General features: G+C 47.7%; 15 protein-coding genes and 1 non-coding gene across 16 annotated transcripts; 7 read left to right on the top strand and 9 right to left on the bottom strand.

Annotated features, from left to right (window-relative positions):
- Positions 1-883: 883 nt before the first annotated feature.
- On the top strand, positions 884-3,154 carry LY89DRAFT_648582 (uncharacterized protein; the record flags this gene model as incomplete). The annotated part of the gene is made up of 1 exon (XM_018212024.1): positions 884-3,154. The coding sequence occupies exon 1, from the start codon at positions 908-910 to the stop codon at positions 3,152-3,154; it is 2,247 nt and encodes a 748-aa protein (XP_018069684.1). The 5' UTR covers positions 884-907.
- Positions 3,155-3,369: 215 nt separating this feature from the next.
- Positions 3,370-4,962, bottom strand: LY89DRAFT_619217 (PCI-domain-containing protein). Its single transcript, XM_018210861.1, has 3 exons — positions 4,730-4,962; positions 4,596-4,678; positions 3,370-4,523 (listed from the first exon to the last, which is right to left on the bottom strand). Exons 1-3 carry the CDS (start codon positions 4,909-4,911, stop codon positions 3,517-3,519), a joined length of 1,272 nt encoding a protein of 423 aa, XP_018069683.1. The 5' UTR covers positions 4,912-4,962; the 3' UTR covers positions 3,370-3,516.
- A 123-nt stretch (positions 4,963-5,085) lies between these two features.
- LY89DRAFT_708206 (U3 small nucleolar RNA associated protein) lies at positions 5,086-6,703 on the top strand. The gene is made up of 3 exons (XM_018217671.1): positions 5,086-5,849; positions 5,907-5,947; positions 5,998-6,703. The coding sequence occupies exons 1-3, from the start codon at positions 5,113-5,115 to the stop codon at positions 6,555-6,557; spliced, it is 1,338 nt and encodes a 445-aa protein (XP_018069682.1). The 5' UTR covers positions 5,086-5,112; the 3' UTR covers positions 6,558-6,703.
- Positions 6,704-7,127: 424 nt separating this feature from the next.
- LY89DRAFT_t43 lies at positions 7,128-7,273 on the top strand. Its single transcript has one exon. It is a non-coding gene; the product is annotated as a tRNA-OTHER (tRNA).
- A 659-nt stretch (positions 7,274-7,932) lies between these two features.
- On the bottom strand, positions 7,933-8,861 carry LY89DRAFT_648574 (DNA-directed RNA polymerase-like protein III subunit RPC9). The gene is made up of 3 exons (XM_018212023.1): positions 8,743-8,861; positions 8,547-8,690; positions 7,933-8,490 (listed from the first exon to the last, which is right to left on the bottom strand). Exons 2-3 carry the CDS (start codon positions 8,676-8,678, stop codon positions 8,137-8,139), a joined length of 486 nt encoding a protein of 161 aa, XP_018069681.1. The 5' UTR covers positions 8,679-8,690; positions 8,743-8,861; the 3' UTR covers positions 7,933-8,136.
- A 152-nt stretch (positions 8,862-9,013) lies between these two features.
- On the top strand, positions 9,014-10,977 carry LY89DRAFT_648570 (ribose-phosphate pyrophosphokinase-like protein). Its single transcript, XM_018212022.1, has 2 exons — positions 9,014-10,260; positions 10,308-10,977. The coding sequence occupies exons 1-2, from the start codon at positions 9,295-9,297 to the stop codon at positions 10,683-10,685; spliced, it is 1,344 nt and encodes a 447-aa protein (XP_018069680.1). The 5' UTR covers positions 9,014-9,294; the 3' UTR covers positions 10,686-10,977.
- A 1,068-nt stretch (positions 10,978-12,045) lies between these two features.
- On the top strand, positions 12,046-13,253 carry LY89DRAFT_108924 (uncharacterized protein). The gene is made up of 4 exons (XM_018205061.1): positions 12,046-12,062; positions 12,139-12,510; positions 12,561-12,728; positions 12,781-13,253. The coding sequence occupies exons 2-4, from the start codon at positions 12,291-12,293 to the stop codon at positions 12,990-12,992; spliced, it is 600 nt and encodes a 199-aa protein (XP_018069679.1). The 5' UTR covers positions 12,046-12,062; positions 12,139-12,290; the 3' UTR covers positions 12,993-13,253.
- On the bottom strand, positions 13,224-13,947 carry LY89DRAFT_587808 (P-loop containing nucleoside triphosphate hydrolase protein; the record flags this gene model as incomplete). The annotated part of the gene is made up of 3 exons (XM_018209449.1): positions 13,224-13,505; positions 13,560-13,776; positions 13,877-13,947. The coding sequence occupies 3 exons, from the start codon at positions 13,945-13,947 to the stop codon at positions 13,224-13,226; spliced, it is 570 nt and encodes a 189-aa protein (XP_018069678.1).
- A 306-nt stretch (positions 13,948-14,253) lies between these two features.
- Positions 14,254-16,122, top strand: LY89DRAFT_735444 (pseudouridine synthase; the record flags this gene model as incomplete). The annotated part of the gene is made up of 2 exons (XM_018220014.1): positions 14,254-14,360; positions 14,406-16,122. 2 exons carry the CDS (start codon positions 14,254-14,256, stop codon positions 16,120-16,122), a joined length of 1,824 nt encoding a protein of 607 aa, XP_018069677.1.
- A 281-nt stretch (positions 16,123-16,403) lies between these two features.
- Positions 16,404-17,579, bottom strand: LY89DRAFT_708201 (uncharacterized protein). The gene has a single exon (XM_018217670.1). It carries the CDS (start codon positions 17,520-17,522, stop codon positions 16,815-16,817), a length of 708 nt encoding a protein of 235 aa, XP_018069676.1. The 5' UTR covers positions 17,523-17,579; the 3' UTR covers positions 16,404-16,814.
- Positions 17,580-17,804: 225 nt separating this feature from the next.
- LY89DRAFT_588302 (ubiquitin-like protein) lies at positions 17,805-18,038 on the bottom strand (the record flags this gene model as incomplete). Its single annotated transcript, XM_018209474.1, has 1 exon — positions 17,805-18,038. One exon carries the CDS (start codon positions 18,036-18,038, stop codon positions 17,805-17,807), a length of 234 nt encoding a protein of 77 aa, XP_018069675.1.
- Positions 18,039-19,445: 1,407 nt separating this feature from the next.
- Positions 19,446-19,692, bottom strand: LY89DRAFT_735441 (uncharacterized protein; the record flags this gene model as incomplete). The annotated part of the gene is made up of 2 exons (XM_018220013.1): positions 19,446-19,625; positions 19,675-19,692. The coding sequence occupies 2 exons, from the start codon at positions 19,690-19,692 to the stop codon at positions 19,446-19,448; spliced, it is 198 nt and encodes a 65-aa protein (XP_018069674.1).
- A 632-nt stretch (positions 19,693-20,324) lies between these two features.
- On the top strand, positions 20,325-21,640 carry LY89DRAFT_708199 (adenosine deaminase). The gene is made up of 2 exons (XM_018217669.1): positions 20,325-20,905; positions 20,968-21,640. The coding sequence occupies exons 1-2, from the start codon at positions 20,414-20,416 to the stop codon at positions 21,610-21,612; spliced, it is 1,137 nt and encodes a 378-aa protein (XP_018069673.1). The 5' UTR covers positions 20,325-20,413; the 3' UTR covers positions 21,613-21,640.
- A 56-nt stretch (positions 21,641-21,696) lies between these two features.
- LY89DRAFT_719891 (uncharacterized protein) lies at positions 21,697-22,117 on the bottom strand (the record flags this gene model as incomplete). The annotated part of the gene is made up of 2 exons (XM_018218530.1): positions 22,010-22,117; positions 21,697-21,936 (listed from the first exon to the last, which is right to left on the bottom strand). The coding sequence occupies exons 1-2, from the start codon at positions 22,076-22,078 to the stop codon at positions 21,697-21,699; spliced, it is 309 nt and encodes a 102-aa protein (XP_018069672.1). The 5' UTR covers positions 22,079-22,117.
- A 374-nt stretch (positions 22,118-22,491) lies between these two features.
- On the bottom strand, positions 22,492-24,276 carry LY89DRAFT_648558 (putative benzoate 4-monooxygenase cytochrome P450; the record flags this gene model as incomplete). Its single annotated transcript, XM_018212021.1, has 3 exons — positions 22,492-22,766; positions 22,847-23,892; positions 23,963-24,276. 3 exons carry the CDS (start codon positions 24,274-24,276, stop codon positions 22,597-22,599), a joined length of 1,530 nt encoding a protein of 509 aa, XP_018069671.1. The 3' UTR covers positions 22,492-22,596.
- An 883-nt stretch (positions 24,277-25,159) lies between these two features.
- On the bottom strand, positions 25,160-25,667 carry LY89DRAFT_686084 (uncharacterized protein). Its single transcript, XM_018215207.1, has 2 exons — positions 25,540-25,667; positions 25,160-25,488 (listed from the first exon to the last, which is right to left on the bottom strand). The coding sequence occupies exons 1-2, from the start codon at positions 25,540-25,542 to the stop codon at positions 25,261-25,263; spliced, it is 231 nt and encodes a 76-aa protein (XP_018069670.1). The 5' UTR covers positions 25,543-25,667; the 3' UTR covers positions 25,160-25,260.
- Between the last annotated feature and the right edge of the window lie 1,100 nt (positions 25,668-26,767).

Here is a 26,767-nt window from a genome sequence, read left to right as displayed (position 1 = left end):
TCGGGTTATTGAAGCTCCACGGCCCTCAAGCTCGCGGCGTAGGAGCGCCAATTACCCCTCGCTATCCTTATCTCCGAATAAAATGACATTCGATCAATCAGACAGGGAAGAAGAGCCCGTCGAAGATGATGACCAAACAGAAGTAAACGACGAGGAGGGGGCCGAGGATCACGTTGGCGAACTTCGCGAGTTTGACACTATTCTGGAAAGTGAAGGCTTTAGTATGATATCAGTCGATTCAGTTCCTTCGCTGAGAGAACATTTAAGCAGCCCAGCAGAGCAGACCAAAAGGTCCACCAGCAAGCCCTTGCAGAACAAGAGCTTACTCTCTGTGCAAGATACAGATGCCTCAGCTTATAACGACTCATTTTCCGAAATCCCAGATAAGATACTTGCTGCGGCTACCCCAGCAAAAGTAGCTCAAAACCCAAGACTACTCTCTGTACAGAGTCCGCAGGTGAACGACTCCTTTTCGAGCGTTGCACCCGAGATACTCGAAGCAGCTACACCAGCGCAAAAGCAGAATTCATCGAGATCCCTTCAGAACAGGTACTTGGGAAAACTCAAAAACGGTTCAGCACAAGCTTCGTCTGATAAGAGACCATCAGCAAGTACAAGGCAATGCTATGATGATTATGAGGATTCCTTCTCAGTAATACCAGCTGCGATTCTTGATGCCGCTACTCCATCTATTGCGCGTCAGACACGTTCCACGACGGTCAAGGCAGACGTACCAGCTCCTACGAGGCCTTCGTTCTATGTCACAAGCTCTTCTGCTACCCGCCTTTTGACACCTGAGGAGAGCCCACCACCACCAAAGGATTCGACTGGACAAGCAAATGAAGCTCTAGCTTCAGAAGTCGCAGCGCCAGCCCTGACTGAGCACAGTAAACAGGAGTCTTCTTTCATGCACTCACATATTCCTTCCTCTCCTCCAATCGCACCACGAAGATATACCTACACCGCTCATATCCGTCAACATCCTCAATTCAATCCAGATGTGACGCAAACACCATCCATTGTCTTTTCCTCTCCTTCGTTACCGCCGCCAATTCAGCCAGGAAGAGATCAGGCTTCTCTTGCTCCAGCATCTCAACACCCGGATAGGCCAACTTTGTCTCCAATTGCACGTGCTGGTCGCATGCTTCAGAACATTGTTGTGCCCTCATCACCTAGAAGTAGATCGCAAAGCTTGGGAAGTCCGTTCAAAAGCCCCGCAGCAGACAGGAGATCCTCGTCGGTTATTGCTCAGCCAGCAACTGAAAGTCCATTACTCGAACGTCGTACTGGGCCACTTCCTAAGCTGGATCTAAGCTCCCATTTCTCCGGGAGCTCTTCTCAATATCATCAGCGAAGCACTGTACGCCAGCATGAGGATCCCTTCCAAAGCAGTGTCTTGAGACAACAGAGGTCGCCTTCTCCTGAGGAGAGACAACAGTACCGCTTGGGTCTTCCCCAAGATCGCCGTTATTCTGATCCACGACTGTCAGATCTTCGATCAGGAGTCGAATCTGTCCATAGTGATAATGATATGAGTTGGCAGGCCGAAGAGGAAATATCTGTACCACTTTCGTCGGCATCAATGACAAAGGATGACGCTACTTCTATGAACACAAACGGTTCATCCTCAGAACACAGGACCCTTACATCTGAAGAGAAATGGTCCGCGGAACGCGCAGAGGTCATCAAACAAGCCGAGTCTGCTGATGCTGATCGATTGATAGTCATTGGTTCCGATGACGACGGATTCAATGATCAAGAGTTTGATGATGATGAAGGATTCGGACAACTATTGGAAACTCTCAATTCGTCATCCCCTGCGGCACCAAAAACTCAGGAAGCATCAAGAGACATTGCGGAGAAACCCAGACGCAGCAAGATTCCCAGCCCATGGAGGAAGAATAGCAAATGTCTGGTGTACAGCGATGAGCTCTCCCATCTCGCATCCTCACCTGCTGCAGCAAAGCAGACTTTGCGTGACAATTCTACGAAAAAAGCCATACCAGAGCCTGTGACGATCCGACGTTCTCTACAACCAGAGTTGAGTGACGATGTGTCTGCTGACTTTTCTGGATGGCAAATCCCTCAAAAGTCGAATTTCAACCCTCGTCCACGAGAGCCCATCAACGTTGATCTCTCAGCCCTCCTTTCGGCCTCTCCACCCAAAAGACTCCCAGTACTTCCCAAAGACCGACAGCAGCCAACCGTTCAGAAAACGACCTCGAACAAGGCATCTTCTAGCGAGCCTCCTTCTCAGGAAATTGAGCCAACTCATGAGCGCCGAACTAGCTTTGCTCCGATTCCACAGAAGATGGGTTTCAATCCACGACCTCGTGCAGATTCCTCATCCCCTGTAAAACAGCCATCTCTCGGCCAAATTCTTTTCGGCAATACGAGAAGAACCAATCTTAACACTCCACCAGAGCCTTCAAGTTCATCATCAGTTTCCAGACTACTTTCTGCCTCGTCTCCGAGCAGGACCAACACGATTCCTGCCTGTCGAACTCCATCTGCGCAGGTCTCGCCACTAAATAGCGAACGAGATTCGTCCCTAATCTCAACATCGGAAAAAGAAAACCAAGTCACCAATTCCCGCACCTTGAAATGGACGGAATCTCTTCAGCTCCACACAACTCGGACTTTAATCCAAACTCCTCTGCCACCCCCGAATCTATCTCCAACTAAATCCTGCTTGCGTTCACCAATGAAGACACCTTCCGGCCCAGGTAGCTCCGAGAATGTCAGTCCCAGCAAAGCAGTTGCATTCGTCTCATCTTCACCCATGCCATCTTCACCAACAACGGCTCCCCTCTCTTCAACAACCTGGTCCAAAGACCACTGGAAACTCCTAGACTCCATCCTCCAACAATGGAAACCAGAGAACCAGAATTCCTCCCCACTATCAGACGGGAGTGGGAGTAAAGAGAAGAGGAGAAGAAATAGCACAAGGGTCATTTCTAGGTTGCTTGGTAAGACAGTTTCGAGTCAGGGGGAGAAATTGAGGTTGGAGCAATGGCATTTGGAGGTTGTGGATGACTTTCGTGGGTATGTGCCGGGATGGGAGGAGAAGGCTGTTGCGATGAGAGTCTTCAGTTTGGTGATTGGGGAGGAGAAAAGGGCTTTGAGAGCAGCTGCGCAGAGTGCGATATTCTAGACGACAGGTCAATACTGTGTGACCTGAGGTCTGAGTAGGTTACAGTTGTTTAGTCTAAGGACAGTGTTAAATCATGGGTGGTAGATTGGGGATCCAATTTTGTAAAGCGTTGTAGGGTATAGTCAGATTGTAGATTTGAGGGATGTCTTATAGGGGCGCACGGAGTTGGATGGTTTCCTTTGTGATAGCGTAAGGATCACAATTCGAATAAAGACATTACTTGAAGTCCTCATGATTGCACGGTTCAGTGAGTGATTCGTGGATCGAAAGCATGTTTTCATTTCCTCCATCATCTGCGCCTCTATGATACAATGCATATGTTTGCATGTCATGCTCTCATCTCATCTAGCAGCCCCAGCCTTCTACTCAAGCATGCTTGCCTGGTTGGTATACAGCACATCCACCACACTGCTCAACTTCTCAATGGTAGCCAACGCGGAATCGTATCCCTCGTCTCTCTCCGTCTCATCGAAAATAATCAAACAGCCAGCGCCCTGATCCAAGACCCCAATAATAACCTTATCCAGGATCATTTGGCTCAATTTCTTCTCTACTTGTATAGTATCGAGTCCTACCATCTTGGCAATGTGGTCAATCTCAACACGAGAGAAGGGTTCGATAACTTTGATGAGATTCTGTTCCAACATCGCGTCGTAGAGACGGCGAAGGTGGTTGCGGATGAAAGGGTCACTGCCGAGCTCGTGACGGTAATCGCCAAGGGCTTTCTCGTATTCTTCGAGGGAGCGGTTGGAATGTGCTCGTGCTACGGCCTTCATAGCTTCGAGATTCTTGCCTGCATATTTGACTGCTTGCTTGGAAGTCATCAATTGATTGACATCGTCCGCGAGGTTGAGCATGATCTTGCAGAGAAGCATGTATTGCAGCGCAGCTGTGGCTTTCTCGGGTTCATCTTGAGTGTGATATCCATCGAGAGCTTCAATGAAGTAGGAGAAGGCTGTATTGAAATCCTTGTCTTCGGCATGCAGCTTTCCAGATTGCATGTCTAGTCCAGCTTGCAGAAGAGGTGGTGTGTAAACAGATGCAGCTGATGTTCGGGCACTGGTCAGTGCAGCTCGACCTTTAGCTACATTCCCTAAAGCATGGTAAACACGCGACTCCAGAAGCTGGACTTCCACGAGCACGAGCTTGTCATCAAGGCGCTTCAATTCCTTCAGCAGGCTGTTGATGAGTGTAAGGGCATCGTAATAGGAAGCTTTGGTCATGTAGAGTTGGACAAGCCTAGTCTCGAGATTCTGTCGGAGGAAGCCTCGTCGTTCGGAGGTAGCCCATTCGATGCATGACTTCGTGACGGAGATTTGGGTATCGGTGGAGCTGGGAATGCCATGGAAGAGATCAAGGAGTTGTCGCACTAGGTTAATAAGTCAGGACTTGAGCTCTATTCTACTTTCACAGCGTCCAGGATCTTGAGTTTATTTCATACCTAACTTTGCAGTCTTTGCCTTTGCAAAGGATGACAGTACTGTCCGACTCGTTGTAATGAGCTCCACCAATTCATCGGCTTTCCTACTTGACGTTAATGACACTTCAGCAGTTCCCTTTGACGCGACTTCTCACTTTTGATCCCGATATAGCTCTCCTAAACTGACTAAAGCCGTCTCATACTCTCGTACAGCGGCATCCGAAGTTGCTGATGGCGGCTTCGAAATGATCTCCTTGTATTTTGCTTCGGCCTCCCTCGGGTTCGTCTTCGTGAGCTTCTGTGCCTCCACTATCCGGGAAGAATCTGCTGGTGCCATCTTGTCGTGTGGAGATACGATTGTGAATGTTTGTGAAGGGTTGTTTGAGCTCTGGCTGGCTGGCAAGGCAAGCTTCAATGCGCGGCCGTGATGGCGCTAATCGCACTAGTGCCACTTGATCCCTGCAAAAAAGTCCTAAAAGTTCAGCCTCGAAAATATACTCCTCCAAATACACAATTGTTGCAGCTACAACACCACAACATGAAGATCAAAGCCCTTTCTCGCCCTTCGTCCTTGGCGCAGGCCCCTGGGTCTGATGTGCAACGGACGCCACGAAACCTGGATCCGGCGTTACATCCATTTGAACGTGCTCGCGAATACACCAGGGCTCTGAATGCGACCAAGATGGAGCGAATGTTTGCTGCGCCCTTCATTGGTGACTTGGGAAAAGGCCATGTCGATGGGGTATATACAATGGCAAAGGATCCGACCAATCTTCAGAGATTTGCGAGTGGTAGCGGTGACGGAGTAGTCAAAGTCTGGGATTTGACAAGCCGAGACGAGACCTGGAATACAAGTGCGCACGAGAATATCGTCAAGGGAATGTGCTGGACTCAAGATTCGAAGGTTCTCACATGCGCTTCAGACCGATCAATCAAACTCTGGTTCCCCTACGACACACCTTCTGGATCTGCACCGACCGCCACCTGGCTTGGAAGCAATGCCTTCACGAGTTTATCATCTCACAGATCGAAGGCGTCCTTTGCTGCTTCATCGGGAGTCATCTCAATATATGATCTCTCGAGACATACTGCTCCGCCGGAAGTTCTGCATTGGCCGACTTCAACAGATACCATCACAACAGTATCATTCAATCAAATAGAGACTTCAATCTTGGCATCATGTGCAACAGATCGATCCATAGTTCTCTATGACCTCCGAACATCTATGCCCCTTGCAAAAACCATCCTTAACTTTACGTCAAATGCGATTTCTTGGTCAGTCTCGCAAAAGTTCAGGAAACTTTGAGAATCGTATGCTGACAGAATTACTAGGAATCCCCAGGAAGCTTTTAACTTTGCTGTTGCAAATGAAGGTATGCGTCAAAGGGAAATGAGAAAGAGGCTCTTCTAACATAGAGATTAGATCACAACATCTACGTATTTGATATGAGAAAGATGGACAGAGCACAGAATGTTCTCAAAGATCATGTGGCAGCTGTAATGGATGTGGAATTTAGCCCAACTGGAGAAGAGTTGGTGTCAGCATCTTACGACAGGACTATCCGGTTATTTTCCAAGATGAAAGGTCATTCCCGAGATGTCTATCACACAAAGCGGATGCAAAGAGTCTTCAGCACGAAATGGTCTCCTGACTCCAAGTACATTTTGTCAGGATCTGACGATGGCAACATTCGCTTATGGCGAGCAAATGCTTCCAAGCGAGAAGGTGTTAAGTCGGCAAGACAACGCCAGGCTTTGGAGTACAATGAAGCTTTGACGGAGAGATATGCACATATGCCTGAGATCAGACGCATTCAACGGCACAGACATATACCCAAGGTTATTAAGAAGGCTGGCGAGATCAAGAGTGAGGAGCTCAAAGCTATCAAGCGCAGACAAGAGAATGAGCGAAAGCATAGTAAGAAGCAATTCCAAAAGAGGCGGCCGGAGAGAGAGAAGATGGTCCTGGCATCAGAAAAGTGATTTTGGGTGGGGTAAATCTGGTGGCGTTACGGGCACTTTCAGCATTTTTGTGGCGTTGGCTTTGTAAATGATACCACATATAACAGGTCTATAAGTCGTAGATGAGAGAGAGTTATTTTCAACCTTTCAATGAACCAAGAATCGTGGGATATTGAAAACTGATTGAATCACACCCATTGTGCCTGTACGTGACATGGAAATAAGCTTGACTTAAGTCTATCTATCTTGCCCAATATGTCCATCTCAAAATGTCCCACAGATCTAAGGACATTAAAAGTGAGGCTCTATGTCAAAGAATCTGCTACATTGTGTCCCTGATGTAGTCTGCCAGATGTCAGTAAGATTGTTGATTTTCAAAGTCCAGCCGCCCCAGGCACATTCAAAATCAATAAAAGTCAACACCCGCTATGCTCCTGCAAAATCACTAACGACCTACACCCCATATAATGCCTCTGCCTTCCTACTCCGCCTCTCCTATAGGACCGGAGCTGGAACAACCCAGATTCCGTGTAATGGTCCTGGTGGTCGTACAGCGTTCGATATCGCACTTTCTTGCCATCAAACAAAACAGCTCACATGGTCTAGTGGTTAAGACACCATCACTCGCTGCTTACTAGGGCTTCTTCTTGGATAAAAAATTGCTACGGTGTTTGGCGTTTAGGAGTTTCTAGGGTGCGTTTCGATGGAGATCCCAGGTTCGAATCCTGGTGAGAGCAAAACAATTTTTCTTTACTTCTTTTCCGTAGTTCTTTTTGTTGTTTCTCAAATCCGAGCATCTGCGGGTTCAGTTTTTTGTTAATACTCTTTTCTTCTTGTTGGGTATGAGAGAGGGGGGGTTTGGAATTGTGCAGCAGATATCCGCCGATTGCGGGGTTTCAAAGCTGCTCTTCTTTTACGCACAACTTCAATGGAGTTCTCACCTTCTTCGGATCAGTGTTTAACCGCGAAGCGAGACTTCAAGCTGTTTGTATCGACGCGCCATTTGTTCTGTATGGCTTCACGTTTTCGTTTGCGCATTTTGCCAAAATCTCGTTTCCAGTGAAGCTGCAAGAATATGATAAAGAATGGCTGTGGGCTACTTGAAACTCAGTGTTGTAGCATGTACCGATTGTAACAATACCATAGGAGAAAAAAGTGTGCAGTGATGCCCAACAGGCTTAGTAAGGACACTGGATGATTTTAGCTGTGTTGATGCTGGAGCATCATGGGCTGTGGACTTATTGCTTGTTTTGATGGCAGACGGCTTTGGCATTATCAGGAACATAAGCAGATGCAGGTGGTAGGTTTGAGCGCAATCATCACTTGTATGTAATTTCAGCAGTTGCAGGTAGAGATGGCGACACGTATATCAGGAAGACAATGCAATGGCGGACAGGTCCTGTGAATCATGCTACATTTACTTTGCGAAGACCGACATGCAACTATGCAGTCGTGTTCTCAAGATGCAACAACAGCAACGAACAAAGCAGCAATTATGAGTGTTCAAAGATTAACAAGCCAAACTCTCAACGATCTGCAAACCCCGAGCAATGCAACGCCAACGCCAGTCATGACTCATCTGTGATCCAGTGCAAGATGTCTACCCATCCATATCAACATCATCCCGTCTATCTGCTTGCTCTTTCCTAGCTTCTTTGGCCTCATCAGACATAGCTTGCCTCTCGGCTTCTCCATCTGGCTTCCCCAAAACCTCTGCAATTGCGCTCACAATTTCCCACTGAAGCTCGTCACCTGGAAACCTTTCCTCCATCTCCTCTACAATCGTGTTCAGATTCTCTGGCTTCGTTGGTCGTAGATTCATGATCATAAGTATTTCGGCTTTGGTGAAGTCCCAAGGGCGTAATCGCTCGAGAAGTGCTTTGAATACCCCATCGTGGTAGGGAAATGGTTTGGAAGCCAGTGGAGATGGAGCTTCATGGAAATAGTCCAATAGCTGCACAAATCGAATTAATATTAGCGATAGTCTCGAAGACTAGGAATCAAGCTTACCTCCTTGACCACGGTCTCCAGATTTCCTGGTCTTCGTCCCTTGGTACCAGAATATCTTCTCTTTTGCTCAGTCAAATGTTGATAGACTTCATAGTTCGTCAAAGTGGCCGACTGAGCCTCTAGAATCTTCATGGCTGTCGTCTTCTAGTGGCCGGGTTAGTATATGGACATTGTGAATCACATGAAGCTGACTGACTCGATTCCGCTCTAGAATTTTGTATGTGAGATGAATTGGGCTACTGGTATGACAGGGATTAAAATCGAGCCCGACGTGGAGATGTCTGAACACGGTTGTGTCACTTTGGTACCAGGAGGTTGTCGAAAGCACCTGTCGTACTGGCGCAAAAAGCCGTTGAGTTTCTTTCTATTCTGCCGTCTGTCACCGCTTCAGCCTCGCATGCCCCACTTTAGGCTAAGCTATAAAGAGTTAAGCCTTGTCGAGCTAGCTCGCTAGCCTTCTGAGAAGCATTTTTTTCTTGACTGCACACACGACAGTTACATGAGTCGTCCAGAACATCATCTCAAATGGGTCTCAAACTTCAAGATCTCTACGTCTTCCTCCTCTCGTCCTGACCCGGCATCTTCTTTTATTCTACCTCTTCCTCCCCATTCGCCTTGATATCACGACATATCTCCTGCGACTTTGCCGCGGCTTTGCAGCCCACTCTTTAATCCCGCATTCCACCGACGATAGCCCTCCTCAAACCTCAAAAGCACAATCGCAGTGCTATTGACTACTCAATTCGATATGGTTCGCAACATAGTCGTCCTTGGAGGCAACTCCCATCCTCAACTCGTCGACACAATCTCCAACATTCTCGGCGTTCCACCGTGCAATCGAATTCTTTCAAAATTTTCTGTCGGGGAAAGCCGTCTTGAAATCAAGGACTCCGTAAGAGGGAAGGATGTCTACATCATTCAATCTGGCGGTGGTAAGGTCAATGACAACTTTGTCGATCTTTGCATCATGATATCAGCCTGCAAGACTGGATCTGCAAAGCGCGTTACAGCTGTTCTTCCATTGTTTCCTTATTCTCGACAACCCGACTTGCCATATAACAAAGTTGGAGCACCCTTGTCAAAAGCCCCAACCGATGTCAACAGAGGAGACTTTACATTTGAAAGCCGACCTCCAACTCCTGGACCAGGTCAACCTCAGAGTCAAAGTCTGACGAATGGCAATGGTAATGGTATGGAAGGGCTTCAAAAGAAGCTAGGAAAGGCGAGCTTGGAGCAGCAGAATGGCACAACGTATACCAACGGAATCACCCCACCCAGGCGATCGGATACATTGGACTCATCGTCGTCGGTCACCGGGAGAGGTCGGGGAAGCTCTTCCAGCTCTGCATCCGCCCCTCCATTCACAACTCACGACTACGAGAATCCAACAATGTTGAAGGAAGCAGGCAAAATCTTCCAGGCCAAGCCAGGATATAAGCAATGGGTTGCTCAAGCTGGAACCCTTGTCGCAGACCTTTTGACCTGTGCTGGCGCGGATCACATCATCACTATGGATTTGCATGACCCTCAATACCAGGGCTTCTTTGATATCCCAGTGGACAATCTGTATGGCAAGGCATTGTTAAAGAGATACATTCAGACCAAGATTCCTGACTTCAAGGACGCGGTTATCGTCAGTCCAGACGCTGGCGGTGCGAAGAGAGCAACTGCTATTGCAGATGATCTTAATGTGGACTTCGCTCTGATTCACAAGGTAACACTTTCCATTGCTCTACTGCTGCGCAAACTCATCTCCTTTAGGAACGTCGACCTACACGTATCACAGACCGCCAAAATGCCACCATGATGCTCGTAGGAGAGGTTGCAGGCAAAGTCACTATACTTGTGGATGATTTGGCCGACACCTCCAACACTATCACAAGAGCTGCCAAACTCCTGAAGAAGGAGGGTGCCACAAAGGTTTATGCCCTGCTCACACATGGAGTGTTTAGCGGTGACGCTATTGCCCGTATCAATGCCTCCGCCCTGGATAAAGTCGTCGTAACCAACAGTGTTCCACAAGATGAGCATAAGAGATTGTGCCCCAAGCTGGAAGTTCTCGAAGTTGGAACGGTCTTTGCGGAAGCAATTCGTCGCGTTCATCATGGAGAATCCATTTCTGCTTTATTCTGGGAGTAGACGTCCGGTGTTTTCTTGGTTCTGGTGGTCAGCATTTCTGTTCTGGCGTTTGAGGAGAATCATAATGGGGATAGGCCATCTGGGCTGTGAGCTTTGCGTCTCGTTGACCACTTGGCATACAATTGCTATACCTCGTAACCGCATTCGCGGATCATACTGATTTGCAGTGATTCGGGAAGACATAGATAAGTCGTATATTTGGCTTCCACTGAACGCTTTCCCAAGTGCTGGATAAAAATTCGTGGAGAGTAATGTAGGACATTTCAATAGAAAAATAGGAGCAAGTTCTTCCATCCTGAAGATTGGCTGAGAGTGACTCTGTGATTTCTGATTTCCATCTTCCCCACTAAAGCTTCCCGATCGAGATGCTCCTTCTCAAGTATTGAGATTGACGTCTGCCTCGGTTGAGCTTACCGGTCCTTCTTCCAAGCCTTCTTGGCGCTTCTTTGCCAAGCATGACGTTCACTCGTATTTCGTGACGATCATTTGCATAACTCTATCTAGTACGACGGATTGAGCACGGAGGGTAGAAGGTATTCAGCAAACCCTCCTGACAGTATTCTGCCATACTGCATTGAGTAATCAGCTGCGAATGACTCGGTTAGTTCTTCCGGCTGGTAAATATGGGGGAGAAGGGCCGTCACTTTGGGATTGACATCCGTATATTTTAGCGCCAAAGGAAGACTTAACTCACTCAGGATCTTGTTTTAGACCCTCCGTGGAATTAAACCTCTCGTAGCTAGGCACTGGAGTTGATTTATGCTCATGGAAGAATTGGCTTCCGTGGCTGCGATTTCTAATGTTTCTATTTACTTATTGTCTTCCTAGCTTCAGATGGAGCCGCAACTTGAACACACCGTCTCAAGTGACCACCATCCGCGCCCTAGATTACCCCAAAGTTGGGTGCGAAAAGGGAACGCGGAAAGGGAAAATACGAGCGATCGACATCCAATGAAAGGTGGCGATGCGTTTGTCTAAAAGCATAAATTGCTGAATACGATCCCCAACTTGGTACGATTGTGAGCTTAGCTTGGCCTAGCATAATTACAACAAGGCTGAGCATGGAAATAAGGTATGCCGGTAGTGTCGGCATATGACCTCAGGTAGACTTTAAGCTTCTCCACTTGACGTTTTTTGTAGCCTATTCTCTCTACGAATGCGCCGAATGTAGGTCAAAATACTTCCCACGTGCAGATTGACGGGGTCATCCGAGTGTTACTGTGCCTCACCCATTGTGCTATCCCCGTTCTGGGATGTGCCTGCGAGTCTAATGAAGTCGCTTCTTGCTAGAGTTCTGAAGTTTTAGGGGTCCTACACCACGGTACTCGCATTCTTTCGTGGACATTAGAAGGGACATGCCAAGGCTCTATGTTAGTGGTAAGGTGCACTTTCCTACAAGGAGTAATCCGAGTGGATGAACATCTTTGTTCAAAAGGTTATTGATTGATCGAAGTATCCGAGAAGCCCAACTCTTCGGATATATAAAGACAACATATTCCTTTCCTGCAACACAGAACTGCAACAAACACATCCAACTCTACAACTCATCCTCCGTACCAGTCATCTCAAACCAAAATTCCCAAATCCACTCAAAACATAATCAAAATGTACACCAAGACAGCTCTCGTTTCAGCTCTTGCTGGCCTTGCTGCCGCTGCTCCAGCTCCTAGATCCGATAATTCCAACGTCTTTGAAGCTATCTCTCTCCACAGTGGAAGCCCAGTCCAAGGATCTACCATCAACGCAAATGGCAATCACTTCTACATTAACAAGGCAGCAAGCACATACTGCCCGTCTGGCGTCGAAGGCCTTGATTGCTCGCAATGTACGGCCATCCTAGAATTCTGCATCTCCGTATTCAACTAACATTCTCAGATGGCACTCAAACAATTTTTGCATTCAACCCTTCATCCAGCGGTCTAGCACTATATGCTGCCGTTCCTGGTGGTCAGCAAATTTACGTCGAAGCCACTGGCGCACTTGGGTACACGATTCCTCATTCCGGGGCTATTCCCAACGATGCATACGTCTCTCCATTTGAGTGTAAGTCTGACTATCTTCTTCGACTATCCATCTTATTGACACCGCTTTGTAGACATCGTCCAAACCAGCACTGGAACTGTGGGCAAATTGACATTTGAAGGCAAGGACTTCAACGCTTGTCCAACTGGTGAGACGAATGGAGAGGTCGACATCTACCAGATCTTCGCCTCTGCTGTTTCTTCAGACACTCAGACCGGCTGCATAGACATTGCTATTGGGACCGCCACTGATGTCGCCGCTCCTACAGCTTATGAGTACTCTTAAGCTGCGATGTGCTGTACACATACTAGCTGAGAAGATGAAGAGGGTTGAAATGTATATACTGGGATGTTGTTCTCGCTGAAAGACTTTCCTTGATGCATAGCGTTGGGTCTTTGGTTTTGTAATTGCATATACTTTCCTTAATATATGAATATTCCAAGTCTATATGCATGAGACTTGACCACCCTGGTGACTCCCGATAACCTTACCAAATAATGACCTCTTGTAAAGGAATCACATAGCAACACAACCACCTTCACTTAATCCGCCTTCATCTTTAGTGCTCTTCGCTGCAGTCCGGCAAATATCCTCGAACACTTCATGAACCAATTCTCCCGTGACAGCCGAGCATTCAAGGTAGCGGTCACATCTCATTTCTTGAGCAATCCTATAGCCTTCCTGAGGATATATAATTCCATTCGGATCATCCTCACTCCTGAGATCTCTTTTCAATCCCAACAACAGGACTGGGAGTTCTTTAGAAACCGTAAAGAGCCGTTTGACTTCATTGACCCACTATATAGGTCAGCTGACGGTCTTCAATTGCTCGGAGAGGAAACGAAGACTCACAATTCGCTGGACATTGATAAGAGAAAGTCGAGTTGAGATATCATAGCAGAGGACAATCACATCTGGCGTCAACAGAGTCCAGTTTTCAGGGCTAGCAGTGTCGTAGAATGAGAATCGATACGGTCGATTGAAGAACTTGATTTCGAAGATAAAGGGCTGATCATGGTCGCGGAGACGAGGGATAGGAGTCTTTGGATCGTGAGACGAGGATCCTTTGCTTATTCGACTATGGAGCGTGTCAGTACGAGCAGAGGACGAGGAGAGCATGGGTCCCGATTAAGGTGGCGGGGTAGCCGAGAGAATAAGCGTCTTCGTACCCCAAGAATGTTGACTTTCCCACTTCCGAATCACCAAGAAGCAGAATATTGACTTTGGGTGGATCATCCATATTCGAGATTCATTTTCGTCATCCACGGAGGAGGAAATAAACCCCTCATCACCAAAAGCAGCCCATTGTCGATAAGGAACCACGCTAAGATAACAAAAATTGACAAAATCTCTGACTGGTCATCGAAGAGTGAGGATACAGCGTTGAGTCATTGGCATGCGGCCTTTCTTATACCAAGCTGTACGACGGGTAGAAGCAGGTCTTCTTCCAAACAGCCTAGTCAGCTCCTCCATGTCACGCAGTCGTCGGTGGAGGAAGAATACAGAATCGAAGACAGCAGCACGTGCCGCATCTACAAGAGCAAAGATGGACGCCTTAAAAGCAGAGAAGCCTGACTATACTGCTTGGAGTCAAGAAGAGCTCATAAAGCGAGTCACATCTCTGGAGAATGAACTCAAGCTCAAGAATTCAAGGTTTTTACTCTATGCGCCTATGTCGGGATAAGCTAATAAAATCAGTATCCAAGCACCACTTACAGAAAGAAAAACCTGGAAGAAGCCACGCTCAGAACGAGCTTTTGATCCTTCCAAATACAGTACTCGCCTTATAGCACTGAAGTTGGCCTATTTGGGCAAAAGGTACAATGGCTTCGAACATCACACGGGCCACACCACGCCCTTGACGACTATCGAAGAAGAGCTCTGGAAAGCCTTAAACAAGGGAAGACTAATCTTTCCGCAAGGTAGTCATCCATTGAACCCTGGTGAAGTCAATTGGGAAGGCTGTGAGTACAGCAAGTGTGGGAGGACTGACAGAGGAGTCAGTGCTTTCGGGCAGGTGATTGGGATTAGGGTCAGAAGTAATAGACCGTTGGGGAAGAAGAAAGAGAGGGCAAAAGCACCAGCTACTGGAAATGAACTCGACAAGTTGCTGGGGCAAGTCGAGGGACCTGGCGGGATAGTCAACAACAAAGCGCCCGAAGATGGCACGAATGAGTTCAATACGCTGCCAAGGAAAAATTCTCTTGAAATGGTTTCACCGCCCCTCGCGCCATCGAGAACGCAAGGCGAAGAACAAGACGTAGAACCGGAGGACTTGGCGCTTGATGACCCAGACTTCGAAGCAGCACTGAATTTTGATCCTATCGCGGACGAGATACCATATCCATCTCTCCTAAATCGTCTCCTTCCGCCGGACATCAGGATCTTAGCATGGTGTCCAGCCCCACCAGCTGACTTCTCAGCACGATTCTCGTGTCGAGAGAGACGCTACCGATATTTCTTCACTCAACCAGCCTTTCCACCAATACCTCACCATTTCGAGTTGGAGACTCCGAGCAAAAAGAGACAGCCAAATGTTAAGGATGGTTGGCTGGATATTGATGCTATGAGAACAGCAGCAAAACTGTTTGAGGGTCTTCACGATTTTCGAAATTTCTGCAAGGTGGATCCGTCAAAGCAGATCGCTAACTTTGAGAGGAGAATCTTCTTTGCAGACATTGAAGAAGTGGATGATTCTACCAATGGGCTAAATTTTGTCAACGGACCGGAATTCGTACCAGTGGGCTCTGCAACGAGTGGTAGCCCCAAGGTCTACACATTTACGCTGCACGGTTCTGCATTTTTGTGGCATCAGGTACGGTGTATGGTTTCAATTCTGTTCTTGGTTGGACAAGGACTTGAAAAACCTTCGATCGTCTCGGAATTGCTTCATGTGGACAAGAATCCAAGAAGACCTACATATGAGATGGCGACCGACACTCCACTCGTACTATGGGACTGTGTCTTCCCTCGAGAAGACGACCCAGAAAGAAAGGATGCAATGCAATGGGTTTATGTTGGTGATGAACCAGGCAAAGGGGACACTAAGTACGGAACATCAGGCCTAGTTGATGATCTTTGGAAAGTTTGGCGAGAAAGAAAGATTGACGAGATGCTGGCGGGAACACTTATTGATGTTGTATCCAAGCAAGGAAGGCCAGTGCAGGACTTGACAGCGGGGAGGGCAAGCAAGGCAACGAAGAGCCAAAAGGTGTTTGATGGTGGAGATACGCCTAGGTTACAGGGAACCTACACGCCGGTGATGAAGAAACAGTTGATGGAGACTGTGGATGTTATCAATGAGAAGTACGCTGTGAGGAAGAGATTTGAGAATGCGGAGGATCTGAAGAAGCAAGGATTCAGGCGCTTGAATAGGCCCGAGAAGGAGAGTGAAGAGGCTTCTGTTAACGAATGAAGAAAGGAGGACTGGAACATTTCAAAGCCGTTCCTGAGAGAATGTTGCCACGAACATTGTAGATGACAGGAGCCTATATTGAACAAATCTTCTGCAATAATTATACTGTCTTATTAGATCGGACAGGCAACTGCTGTCCGTGAGAACTTTCCTCTGCCTATGGAAATGATGACAACCCTATATTATCAAACTTTCATATCTTACTTGATCACGAGTGGTGATGATAGATATGCGTGTTGGCAGAATACAAACACACGAGGACAGCGCGAATAGCGCAAATCCTGCAATGTACTATACATACACGAAATTGAAAGAGATATTTGGCTCGAATTAGAAATAGAACCTAAAGATAAACTGGTTTGGACATGTCTTATTGCATTGTATTCTCAATCCAGGTAGAAGCGTTAGAGTAGATCCGCAAATGCCATGGGCCATCTGACGGGCTACAATGTCCATCACAGCTATGGTGTTCCTTAAATGACAAGTATCTGTCCATCTGTGGATCAAGTCCTTTGAGTGGCACTCTCGTCCTCAAAGTTCGGACCTCTGATATTTTCAACCTCACAACATATCTCGTGTCGATACAGAGCCTCCTTCTTCGCGGCTTGACCCCCTGGTAAACTTTGGCTCCAGCTCAATTCATTAATCTTCAGCGAGCAATAGTCTCCTCGCTGCCGTCCACAACCTCTCACTCACCCCTTCCCAACCGCCGTATCACCCTCTTTCGCTCTCTGCTTTTCCCCAACTCCCTCAAACAAACAACCTCTCGCGCCCCTCCAAACCTTCTCCACAATTGCTCTCCTAGGCAGCAACCTTGGAAAAACAACCACAACACTTTCCTCTCCCTCTACCACGACAACTAAGTAGTATCTAACCTCGAACCCTCTGAACGCTTCATTGATAAAGATATCCTGGATCTTTTCAGTCGGTATAAATCGAGTCGTGCTTGATGATAGATATGTCGAGGACGAAGATGAGGTCTGGATGCCTAGACCACGGAGCACGAGAAGCGATTCGATGGTATGTAGTCGTAAGGAGAGAGCATATAGTAGTCCAAATGCGGTAGGGATCAAGAACAGCGCAGGGATTCGAGATGAGAGTCTACCAAAGATAGTGCCGAGGGATGATGTTGTAACATTGTAGGCAATGTGGAAGATGTAATCGGTTGTGAGAAGAGGCGGAGGACTCGAGTATGGCGTTAGTGGGAGGGAGTATGAGGATTGGAGAAATTTCGAGTAGAGGAGGAGTATGACGCTGAGCCCGGTGAGAAGTCGGAGGAGGATTGTGAATATTGTAAGAGCGCGTAGGGGGAGAGTAAGGTCTGGCGCGGTTGAGACTATGTACTCAACGGTCGTGGGAGAGGGGCGCCGTGTGCGCAGGTGAGGGGTTGTAGTCAGCATAGCTACTGCTGTTGTACAAGTCGTATGTGAGACATTGGATGTGATGGTGTTTTGAAGTGAAGTTCGATGAAGCTCGAAGTCCTGGACAGGGGAACCTTATCGATAAGAAAAATTGCCTGGCAAGGTTCCTTATTGTAGAATTTAGAAGTCACAGTCGTGGACTTTGCACAGAAGTTGATGAACATGTTCTTGCATTTCATATAATGGGTATGAGCTGTCGTTTCGTCCCATTTTGAGTTCATCAACGCCAAAGCAGCAACATAAGAGCCAGCTCCAAGCTTTCTATTCCCCTGTATCAATCTCCAAATCAATCTGCACACCGTTGCCAACTCCATAGTCCTCCAATGTCAACTGATCCTTGAACGGTCGCTCTCCCTGCCTCTTCAACAATATCTCATGTGGTTTCCTTCCAATCCTCGCCGCAACTTGTGCCTTGAATAGCTTGATCGGATCACTCGCCAGACATGGAATCGCAGCCTTCGTGCCTAACCTGTCATTCACATGAACAATGATCATTGGCTCTCCCACTGGTGCAGAAGGTGCAGAAGGTGCAGAAGCTGATGCGCGCTCAGGCGGCTTCTCTCCATCGTCCTTGGGTAGCGCTGAAGCTGTAGCTTTCTTCGAAGATCCGAATTTATCTGCGACACCGAACTTGTCCTCGACCGATGAGCCTTTGTTTTCTTGTTGCTTGTCTCTCCTTGGCGACCTCGAGCGATTTCGATATCCGCGCTCTAATCTCTTCTCGTCGCGATCGTTGTTGGTGTCTCTTCTCTTGTCCTTCCACTTGAAGCCTCCTCCGCCGCCTCGTGGTCTGTCTCGGCGATCTCGATTTCGATCTTCTCGGCGATCGCTTTCTTCTCGTCGTCGAGGCGAGCGACTTCTTTGTCTTGGTGGTCGGTCATTGGAAGGTGCTGGAGAGCGTGATCTTGATCTGGTGTCTGCCATTTTGAGGTGTTGGCGTGTATTTTGCAAGACCCAAGCAAGGCTGAAAAATTATGGAGGCGAGGTTGAACTGCCTTGTAGACCAATTAGGCTTAGCGTGATATCCAATGCCACTGAGTTTGCATGGATGCAAAGGAGAAAAGTTTCGAAAATGTTAGTTGAAGATAGAAGTATTGTGGAGTATTGTAATATAGTCTTAATCGTAATGTCGCATATGTGTTCGGTATTTGCTTATACGTTGGTTGGCGGCATTGATGGAGTAGAAGGTACTTAGGTACATCACATCAAGCAGTTTTGACCATGAAGTGAAGTTGAAATAGCTCAGCCAATCAGAGACCAGGTCGGTTTTTGTTGCATGTCTCACTTTTTACTAGCGTTCCCTTTTCTCTTTCTCTCTCTCACAAAAGAACACTCTTCTCACAGAAGAAGTTATATAAACAAATAAACGTTGGAATGTGATTGGCCAACAGCTTACTTGAGCAGACTTCATGAAATCTGCAATAATTGCGACATGCAACAAAAGAAATTAAGCTACGCGCTAAGGAAAACCTTAAAACCTTATTTGAGTTATGTGGCATCGCAACCAGAATTCCTGCTCCTCAACGAAGAACACATACAAAAAGATTCCTGTAATATGATTGGCTGACAGTTTCTTAGCGCAGAAATTCCCTGAACATGTAATTTTTGGATTCCTGAGAAAAGTTTTCGTGGTCTTGAGAGAAACTTGCAGTTTTGCGACATGCAACAAAAAAATTAAGGTTCTTAGCGCCGGCCTTACTTTTTTCCTGACTTTAAGCAGCTCAAGAGCTTTTCAATCAGAATTCCATACAAGACAACTTCTTAAATATGATTGACCAAAGGCCTAGAAATCTCCTTGCTATCAAACCCAATTTCATTTTTGAGCAATACTTCAATGGGAAAGAGCATTTTGGCGGTTGCAATGTGCATCAAAAAGCTCCTCGTTCTCTTACTGGTTTAAGCTTAATCTGGATTTTTGTTGCATGTCGCGAAATCTGGTTCTGTCTCTGGTTTTGTCTCTGGTTTTGTCTCTGGATCTGTCTCTGGATCTGTCTCTGGATCTGTCTCTGGATCTGTCTCTGGATCTGTCTCTGGATCTGTCTCTGGATCTGTCTCTGGTTCTGTCCCAAGTTCTGTCTCTGACTTTGTCCATGAAGTTGTTGTCATGGCTGTTTGAAATCCTTAGACTCACATTCGTTTTAGAGGTCATCTTTGCCCTCTCTTTTGACTATTCCCCCCCCCTCTCTTCCCCCCGCGTTCCTTGGTTCCTTGGTGTTTTCAAGATGAGTCGGACAGCAGCAATCGAATCTCTCTGCATCACAGTGCCATCAGTTGAAGTACTGCACATTCAACCCGCAGCTTTCTGAACAAACAGCATCAAGATGAAGCATCGACTCTCTCATGACCGCGTCCAAATATTGTACTTGCTTTGACAAATCATTGTAGTCACAAAATGAAGAAGCGAGAGGTAGAAACCTAGGGGAGAGTCGGATGAGAGCAACAACACTACAAATTGATCGAATCCTCAGTTATCAAACTGCGGTTCGGGACTATTCTCTCTGTTGCTAGCCCTCAGATTTTGATGAGCCAAACATAGCGAAAGTTCGATGCGAGAAATGGAAAGGGTGATCAATGGAAAGATGCCTTTGGAGCACAACTTCGAGCCTTGATATAATAGCATCATATGTTGTTCTACCTCCTGGAAGAAAGCCCACTCACCAATTACTTACTGCAACGGACTTCTTTGCCCACTTTCGAGCGGCATAAGCTAGGTGCTGAGTAAGCACCAACAATATCAGCCCAAGTAATTCCTTGAAGGTTCCTAAACAATACTCATATCCAATTTTTCAAACACTCCTACATCCAAACCTTGAGTTAACGAGTCAGTATTGTTTGGCCCACTTAAACGCACAATATATCAATTCCTGGCAATGGATCCACCAATACCCTACCCCACTCTCCAAACCTGGAAATCCCAATGCCACTCCCTAGACTCCTCGCTCTTCCTCCTCACCCTCCCAAAAATAGAACTTCACGTGCACCTCGAAGGAACCCTCACACCCTCCCTCCGATTCGCACTCGCCCGCCGAAACAACATCCCCCTCCACTCCTCCCGCTTGAACAAAGATTTCCACACCTTAGACGAGCTACAAGAAGCCTATAACCTGCTCCAGCCCAGAAGCGTGAAGGGCAGAGGTGTGAGTGCCTTCTTCGAAGCCTATTATGGCGGCATGGAAGTCTTGAGAACGGAGGAGGATTTCTATGAGCTGGCTATGGCGTATTTTGACAAGGCGAAAGCGATGAATGTGAGATATGCGGAAGTGATGTTTGATTTGCAAGCGCATACGAGAAGGGGAGTTGGTGTGGAGACCGTGATGGTAGCATTGAGAAGAGCAAGGGAAGATGCTGAGAAGCATCTGGATGTTCGTACTAGCTCCGGTACTACGAGACAAAGACAAGCATGCAGCTAATGAGAAATATGTAGGTCAAAAGTAATTTCATCGCCTGTTTCTTGCGAGATCAGAGTCTCGAGTCAGCGTTGACGCACTACGAGCTCCTGGTCCCGTACCACGATATTATCGTCGGCGTCGGCCTCGATGGCAACGAGTTTGAGCGGCCGCCGATGTTGTTCGACGAGTTGTTCAAAAGAGCGAGAAGGGACGGGTTGAGGATTACGGCGCATTGTGATGTCAAGCAGCCGAACACACTTACTAATATCAGGCAGGTTGTTGAGGAGATAGGAGGAACGGGTGCGGACCGAGTGGATCATGGGCTCGACGCAGCTGCAGATGCGAGTCTGGTACAGGCAATCAAAGCTAAGGGGACAGGTATGACGCTCTGTCCTTGGGCTTACGTCAGGCACCATACGGAGCAGGACTTGTTCGGGTTCTTGAGGGTGTTGAAGGATGAGCAGGTGAAGATCTGTATAAGTTGTGATAGCCCGGCTTATGTAGAGGATAATTGGGTATTGCAGAATTTGTCTTTGTTAAGACTGAGAGGAGGATTGACAGATGAAGAACTTTTGGGTGCGCAGAGAGATGCAATAGAGATGTGTTGGGCAAGTGAAGGTGTGAAGACATGTTTGAGGGAGGACATTCATAGGTTCTGCGAGATTTCCAGCACTTTATAGACCGTTGAGTAGATCAAGAAGAGAGCAGTAATACGATATCCGTAGCTTTCATCTGCTGTTCAGTCTCCTTCACAATTTGCTCTTTTAGGATGCCTCCTCTTCTGTTGCAACGTCTTGTTCAATACCTTTCGCTAGGCTACTGGTAGCTGGAGGAGCTGCAACAGGAAGAAACTTCTTAAACCCCTCAATCAGTCCAGGCGAGGTCGCAAAAAGGGCTTGAATTTGCTCCAAGACTTCATCGTTCGGTACTGGATCCATGCCACGTTCGGCAACGGATCTCATGATATCTAGGAATTGCTTATATGTATCAGGAGAAACGCTATTCTATTCAGCCATCAGCAACCCGCTGCTTGGTGAGTAGGAAGGCGTGGAGAAGAAGCTATTGCGCCATACTCACCTCTACATCTTTGATGTAAGTTAATGCTTGATCAAATTCAACCTTTGCAGCTGGATCTACTGCTTCCATTCTTGCGAGTATGCTGGAGCTGATAGTGCTGACTTAAGGGTGAGAAAGCCGTAGGAGATGACGTTGTGAATGGCACTTTCCATCAAAAAAGTCATGGCTGCCTTGCTGCAAGGCTGCGGCAAAGCACGGTGGATGAACTTACAAAGCCTCAGTCAAGTCATAAGCTTATCTCAGTATTCGGACTCTCCTTAGGCTACAGAAGGAACTTAGGACATCAAGTATAAACTATTCAATTTCACAAAGAATTGACTTTCGAGTATAAGAAAAGAGACTTTCATTTTCTATGTGAACTCCACGGAAATATATATTTGTATTGTCACTTGACGGGCTCTCAGCATATAGCTGGCTCCTACGGTCGACCGGCCGAGTTCGTTGACGTATCGGGTGCCAGGGCATGGTATCTGCGTGGAGGAGGATGATTCATTCTTCTATGGCAAGAGCGTCGCTATGATAGTAGGCGCTAACTACCTACGTAAGATCTTACCTACCAAACTACATCATGGTGACTGCTATGCTACCTATGCTACTACCATGGTATCGGGTTGTGTGAGACGACGAAATTTGAGCTGAATACGACCTGCAAGAGGCGACGACGAGAAGACATCCTCCTGTTCCACACTTTCTGTAAATTCCTCATCCAGCAAAGTCTCATAATTTGAGTAAATGGTAATCAGAAGCTCTTTCATCACTAGGTTTTATTTGCATCGTCAGCACGTTCTTCGATAATAAAAGTAACATTAAGAATCGTGATGGGATGGGACCACTTACCACGCGCGGAGAAATGAGTCCCAATGCACACCCGCGCGCCGCTCCCAAACGTCCAAATCCACTTCCGCATCTCCACTTCCGTCTTCTCGTCTGCTTCCAACCACCGTTGCGGTCGCCATTCATCTGGAACCGGGAAGGGGTCAGGATTAAAGTGGAGGGCCCAGGCGGAGGAGCTGACGACGGTGCCGCCGGGGACGTCGAACTTCCCCACGAGCCGGCAACCTGACTCCGGCACGAGCCGAGGAAAGGGGCCCGGACAGGGGGCACGGGTGCGCATGGTCTCGGTCACGACGGCGTCCAGCACCCGTAAATTTGGAAGGCGATGGGCCAAGCTTAACTCGCTCGGTTCGTTCAGAGTGCCGAGCTCTTTCCGGAGCGCGTGCTGCCAGTGAGGAGCGCGTGAGAGCTCGTACATGGTATATGACAAGAGGATTCCCAGGCCAATGTGGCTCGCGGAAAGATGGTCGTCGCACTCTACCGCGATGAAAGATGCCATATCGTTCAGAGACATCTCGGGATCGGCGGCCTTGAAATTATCGTAAAAGTGGTCGTACAGGCTCGCGGTGGAAGACGGCTTGGTGGGGTGGCTCCGGTAGGAGTTGGTGATCACTTGCGTGAGCCACTCTTCCCATCGGCTCCTGGCCACCGGATCGGGCCGCACGTTGCCGCCAATCCAGCTGGCGAAATAGGACATCGGCCACTCGAGGCTGGTTCGCACGTGCAGGTTTTTAGTCGTCGCTTGGGTCAGCGTGGTGAGGTCGTTCTCAAAGCTCGGGTCGAGGAGAGTGTCAGTTGCGTTCTCGCTACCAAAGAGGAAGCCGGTGACAACGTCGAGCATGCTGCACTTTGCCTGCATGTAGACGTCGACGGAGGCACCAGTGCTGGCCCACTGTGCCATTCCTTCTTGGAGGCGATGCTTCACCCGAGAGAGGATATTGTCGATGGTTCCAGAGTTGGTAATGTACGAATTGGAATAGGGGTGGGCAAGCATCCGTCGACGCCTCCGGTGCTCGTCGTTACCGATCATCGTGACCATGAAACCGGTCCTGTGCTGGATTAGAAATCGCCTTATCGTCTCATTTGATTCAAAAGGTGGAATTGCTTCAGGAAACTTACTGGTCAACTAATGCATGGTAGAAGTCCGCATCTTTGTCGAACTTGGCGCTGTAGATGGTGCGAATCCCGTCCTCGACGCAATTCACACTCAATTCACGGGGTGCAAGCCGAACGACGGGACCGAGGCGACGATGGAGGTAGATTCGGCTACGATTCTCCTTCTTTCGCCATCGGATCGACAGCAGCCACAGGCGTGAATAGGGGACGGAGAAATGAGCATTGGGAATGTCTTTTAAGCCGGACTTGTTATGGCGACGAATGGATGTAATGATCCATAATATGAGAAGAGCGGGGATGACGACTATAGCTAGCATGTCTTGAAAAGGTTTGAGTGTTCTTATAAGAATAAACAATCCCAGAAGCGGATTTGTTCTGCGGGCAGCTAGCCAGAGCGACTGGAAGCGTGGTACTTATGCGTCCAGAGGTTTCACTTGGGGGGCCATGGTTTGCTTGCTTGCTTACAGTGGGGAACTTTTCCTCACGCCGTGTAGGCCGCATCGAATGAGGGGTAAGGTGCAGGTGCAGGTGGTTACCTGTACAGTAAGGTCCCCGTAACGGCTTTCGTGCTCCGGGTATGCACGAGGGAAGTTTACATCCTTGCTCTGATAAGTGGTAAAGGGGGGTAAGACCGCTGTCTTACTGTGCCGTGCTGTCGTTGGAATATGCCGTATGACATCGAAAAGATGATCAACTGAGTACCGAGCATGCGCTGTCAAGTTCTTGGAAGTTGCCGTCCGCTCCTCACTGTTATCTTTTGGCGCGTGGTATGCCCCCACTACACATTTGTCAAGGGTTGCACACATGGAATGGTTTGGGAGTTTTTTACAATCTAATCTTCTTGTACGTAGACAGCCTCTGTAGTTCAGTTCGTGAGCATTTGCTAAGAACCCTGACAACATCATGCTATCGAGCATACAGCAAAAGACTTCCAATTCAAAGTGAACGACTCTGCATCATTGTTCCGGATCTCTGCAAGACTTGAAGCACAGACGGATCTACACCTTCACATGAGAGCCTACGGGAACTCAACTCAAGGCAGAAAGCAGCCTTTCTCATCAGCGACCAATTCTCGTCGATTAATGAGACGTGGCCGAGACTATGGAAAATAACAGCATGACGTTCACATAGGTCCAATCAACAAGCAATTTTGGAAAAGACCGTCATTTAAATCGCAATTGGCTAGCTAGTATACGTATATAGCAAGGAATGACTAATGGGTCAGTCAAGTCTTCAAGCCCGGCCAGCTCCTTCCTTCCGTCAACAGCCCCCTCCACCATCTTCCTCCCGCGTCTCACAATTCAGTTCTCCTCCTTGAGATCGGCAATGTTGGTGGTGGCGGCATTCAAGTTCTGTCTGAACAGGTTGAGCTTCAAGGGCTTGTCCTCAATCTTCTCGGTCTCGGAAGTGGCGTCGGCGCCAGATTGGGCGGTGGCGGCGGGCATCTCGGGCTTGAAGAGGCTTTGGACCTCTTGCATGGCTTGCCATGGCTGAGCGCGCTGCTCGGTGACGGTGCTGGTGGATTGAGGCTGGAGGCCAGTTAGGTATGTCATGTATAGTTGAGTGAAGTTTCCTCCTACCATGTTTGAAGAGTGGGTTTTTGGGAAGTATTGGTGGATAGTGTAAGTGATTGTGTGGTCTGTGATTTAGATGCTATCTTTGTTTGTGAGCTGATTCCGTGAATAGAGATAGTTAAAGGGGTTTATATAGACGGCTTTATCCCGATTGAATGCGTGGGTGATTTGGAAATGGGTATTCCCCGATGGATAGCCTATCGTTAAAGTAGCAATAGCGTATCAACTCCTTGTCTTCGTTGATTAATAACTTGGCTTATGTGCGGCGTATTGAAGATATGCAGGATACAGTAAGTCAACTTGCATAGCGGGGTATAGAAATAAGCAGGATAAGACGAGGTGGTCTCACTATGTCGTGCAACGAGCTACTTACCTAGTTAGTTTGACTGTGGAGACTTTCTGCATTGCTAGCGGACCTTTTCAAACATACACACTTGATGCTTACTTAGGATTTGATTCCAAAGCAGCTTCAAGGCAGCTAGATTGACGTCAGTGTGTTTGTGTTATTACGTGCTTTCTTTTTAGCAACTAAAATTGGATTCGAGAGTACTTTCAAGTGGAGCGACTCACTCTCTTGAATCCATATACAAAGTGTCGCTAACTAAACTCACATTTATGCCTAGCTCACGGCTCCCACCCAAAAGATCAACGAAAGCCTGACTTGAGTGATTAACTCAAGGTAGTAATCATTATACCACTCTTAGGCAGTTTGGCGAATTTCAAATTGTATGTTAACCGAGTAAACACTTCTCCTATGTCGTCTAGCGAGCCCCTTAGTCCCCTTGTGTCGTGCAGCGAGCTAGTGGCCGGTAGTCGTATTATGTCGCGCAGCGCGCTAGTGAGGCTCGCTGTGCCGTACAGCGAACCCCTGGTCTAATTGTGGGGTGCAGCGGGCGCGTGCGGAAAATACCAGTACGCTGGTATACGAAAGAAGCTTTTGCCCCGAAATGCTGACGGCGATGGTTGTGTAACACGGCATTTACCACTCGGATATTAATCGCTATTGCGTCGTGCAGCGATCATGTGCCAAAGAATATACAGAGGAAGCATTTCTCCGGAGGAAAGTGCTTACGGTGATGGTTGTGTAACGCGGCGTTTGCCGTGGATTTGGATCATCGTATTGCGTCAGGCAGCGAACACATGCAAGGAATATACAAAGGAAGCATTCTCCCCAAGGAAATGCTTACGGTGATGTTTTTGTGTAACACGATGGTGTTTTTGTGTAACGCGGTGT

Source organism: Mollisia scopiformis, assembly GCF_001500285.1.
Source record: "Mollisia scopiformis unplaced genomic scaffold LY89scaffold_15, whole genome shotgun sequence".
Lineage (NCBI taxonomy): Eukaryota > Fungi > Ascomycota > Leotiomycetes > Helotiales > Mollisiaceae > Mollisia > Mollisia scopiformis.
The sequence above is the reverse complement of the archived record's forward strand: the minus strand, read 5'-3'. Positions and strand labels throughout refer to the sequence as shown.

Bases quoted from the DNA above. Each gene is read 5' to 3' on its own strand.
- LY89DRAFT_619217 (XM_018210861.1), bottom strand. From the start codon at position 4,911: ATGGCACCAGCAGATTCTTCCCGGATAGTGGAGGCACAGAAGCTCACG. The intron at 4,679-4,729 runs GTGAGAAGTCGC...AACGTCAAGTAG, and splicing joins GAGCTATATCGGGATCAAAA to GAAAGCCGATGAATTGGTGG. The intron at 4,524-4,595 runs GTATGAAATAAA...TTATTAACCTAG, and splicing joins GGCAAAGACTGCAAAGTTAG to TGCGACAACTCCTTGATCTC.
- LY89DRAFT_708206 (XM_018217671.1), top strand. From the start codon at position 5,113: ATGAAGATCAAAGCCCTTTCTCGCCCTTCGTCCTTGGCGCAGGCCCCT. The intron at 5,850-5,906 runs GTCAGTCTCGCA...CAGAATTACTAG, and splicing joins ACGTCAAATGCGATTTCTTG to GAATCCCCAGGAAGCTTTTA. The intron at 5,948-5,997 runs GTATGCGTCAAA...CATAGAGATTAG, and splicing joins CTTTGCTGTTGCAAATGAAG to ATCACAACATCTACGTATTT.
- LY89DRAFT_648574 (XM_018212023.1), bottom strand. From the start codon at position 8,678: ATGAAGATTCTAGAGGCTCAGTCGGCCACTTTGACGAACTATGAAGTC. The intron at 8,491-8,546 runs GTAAGCTTGATT...CGATTTGTGCAG, and splicing joins TGGAGACCGTGGTCAAGGAG to CTATTGGACTATTTCCATGA.
- LY89DRAFT_648570 (XM_018212022.1), top strand. From the start codon at position 9,295: ATGGTTCGCAACATAGTCGTCCTTGGAGGCAACTCCCATCCTCAACTC. The intron at 10,261-10,307 runs GTAACACTTTCC...CATCTCCTTTAG, and splicing joins ACTTCGCTCTGATTCACAAG to GAACGTCGACCTACACGTAT.
- LY89DRAFT_108924 (XM_018205061.1), top strand. From the start codon at position 12,291: ATGTACACCAAGACAGCTCTCGTTTCAGCTCTTGCTGGCCTTGCTGCC. The intron at 12,511-12,560 runs GTACGGCCATCC...TAACATTCTCAG, and splicing joins AGGCCTTGATTGCTCGCAAT to ATGGCACTCAAACAATTTTT. The intron at 12,729-12,780 runs GTAAGTCTGACT...ACCGCTTTGTAG, and splicing joins ATACGTCTCTCCATTTGAGT to ACATCGTCCAAACCAGCACT.
- LY89DRAFT_708201 (XM_018217670.1), bottom strand. From the start codon at position 17,522: ATGCTGACTACAACCCCTCACCTGCGCACACGGCGCCCCTCTCCCACG.
- LY89DRAFT_708199 (XM_018217669.1), top strand. From the start codon at position 20,414: ATGGATCCACCAATACCCTACCCCACTCTCCAAACCTGGAAATCCCAA. The intron at 20,906-20,967 runs GTTCGTACTAGC...AGAAATATGTAG, and splicing joins ATGCTGAGAAGCATCTGGAT to GTCAAAAGTAATTTCATCGC.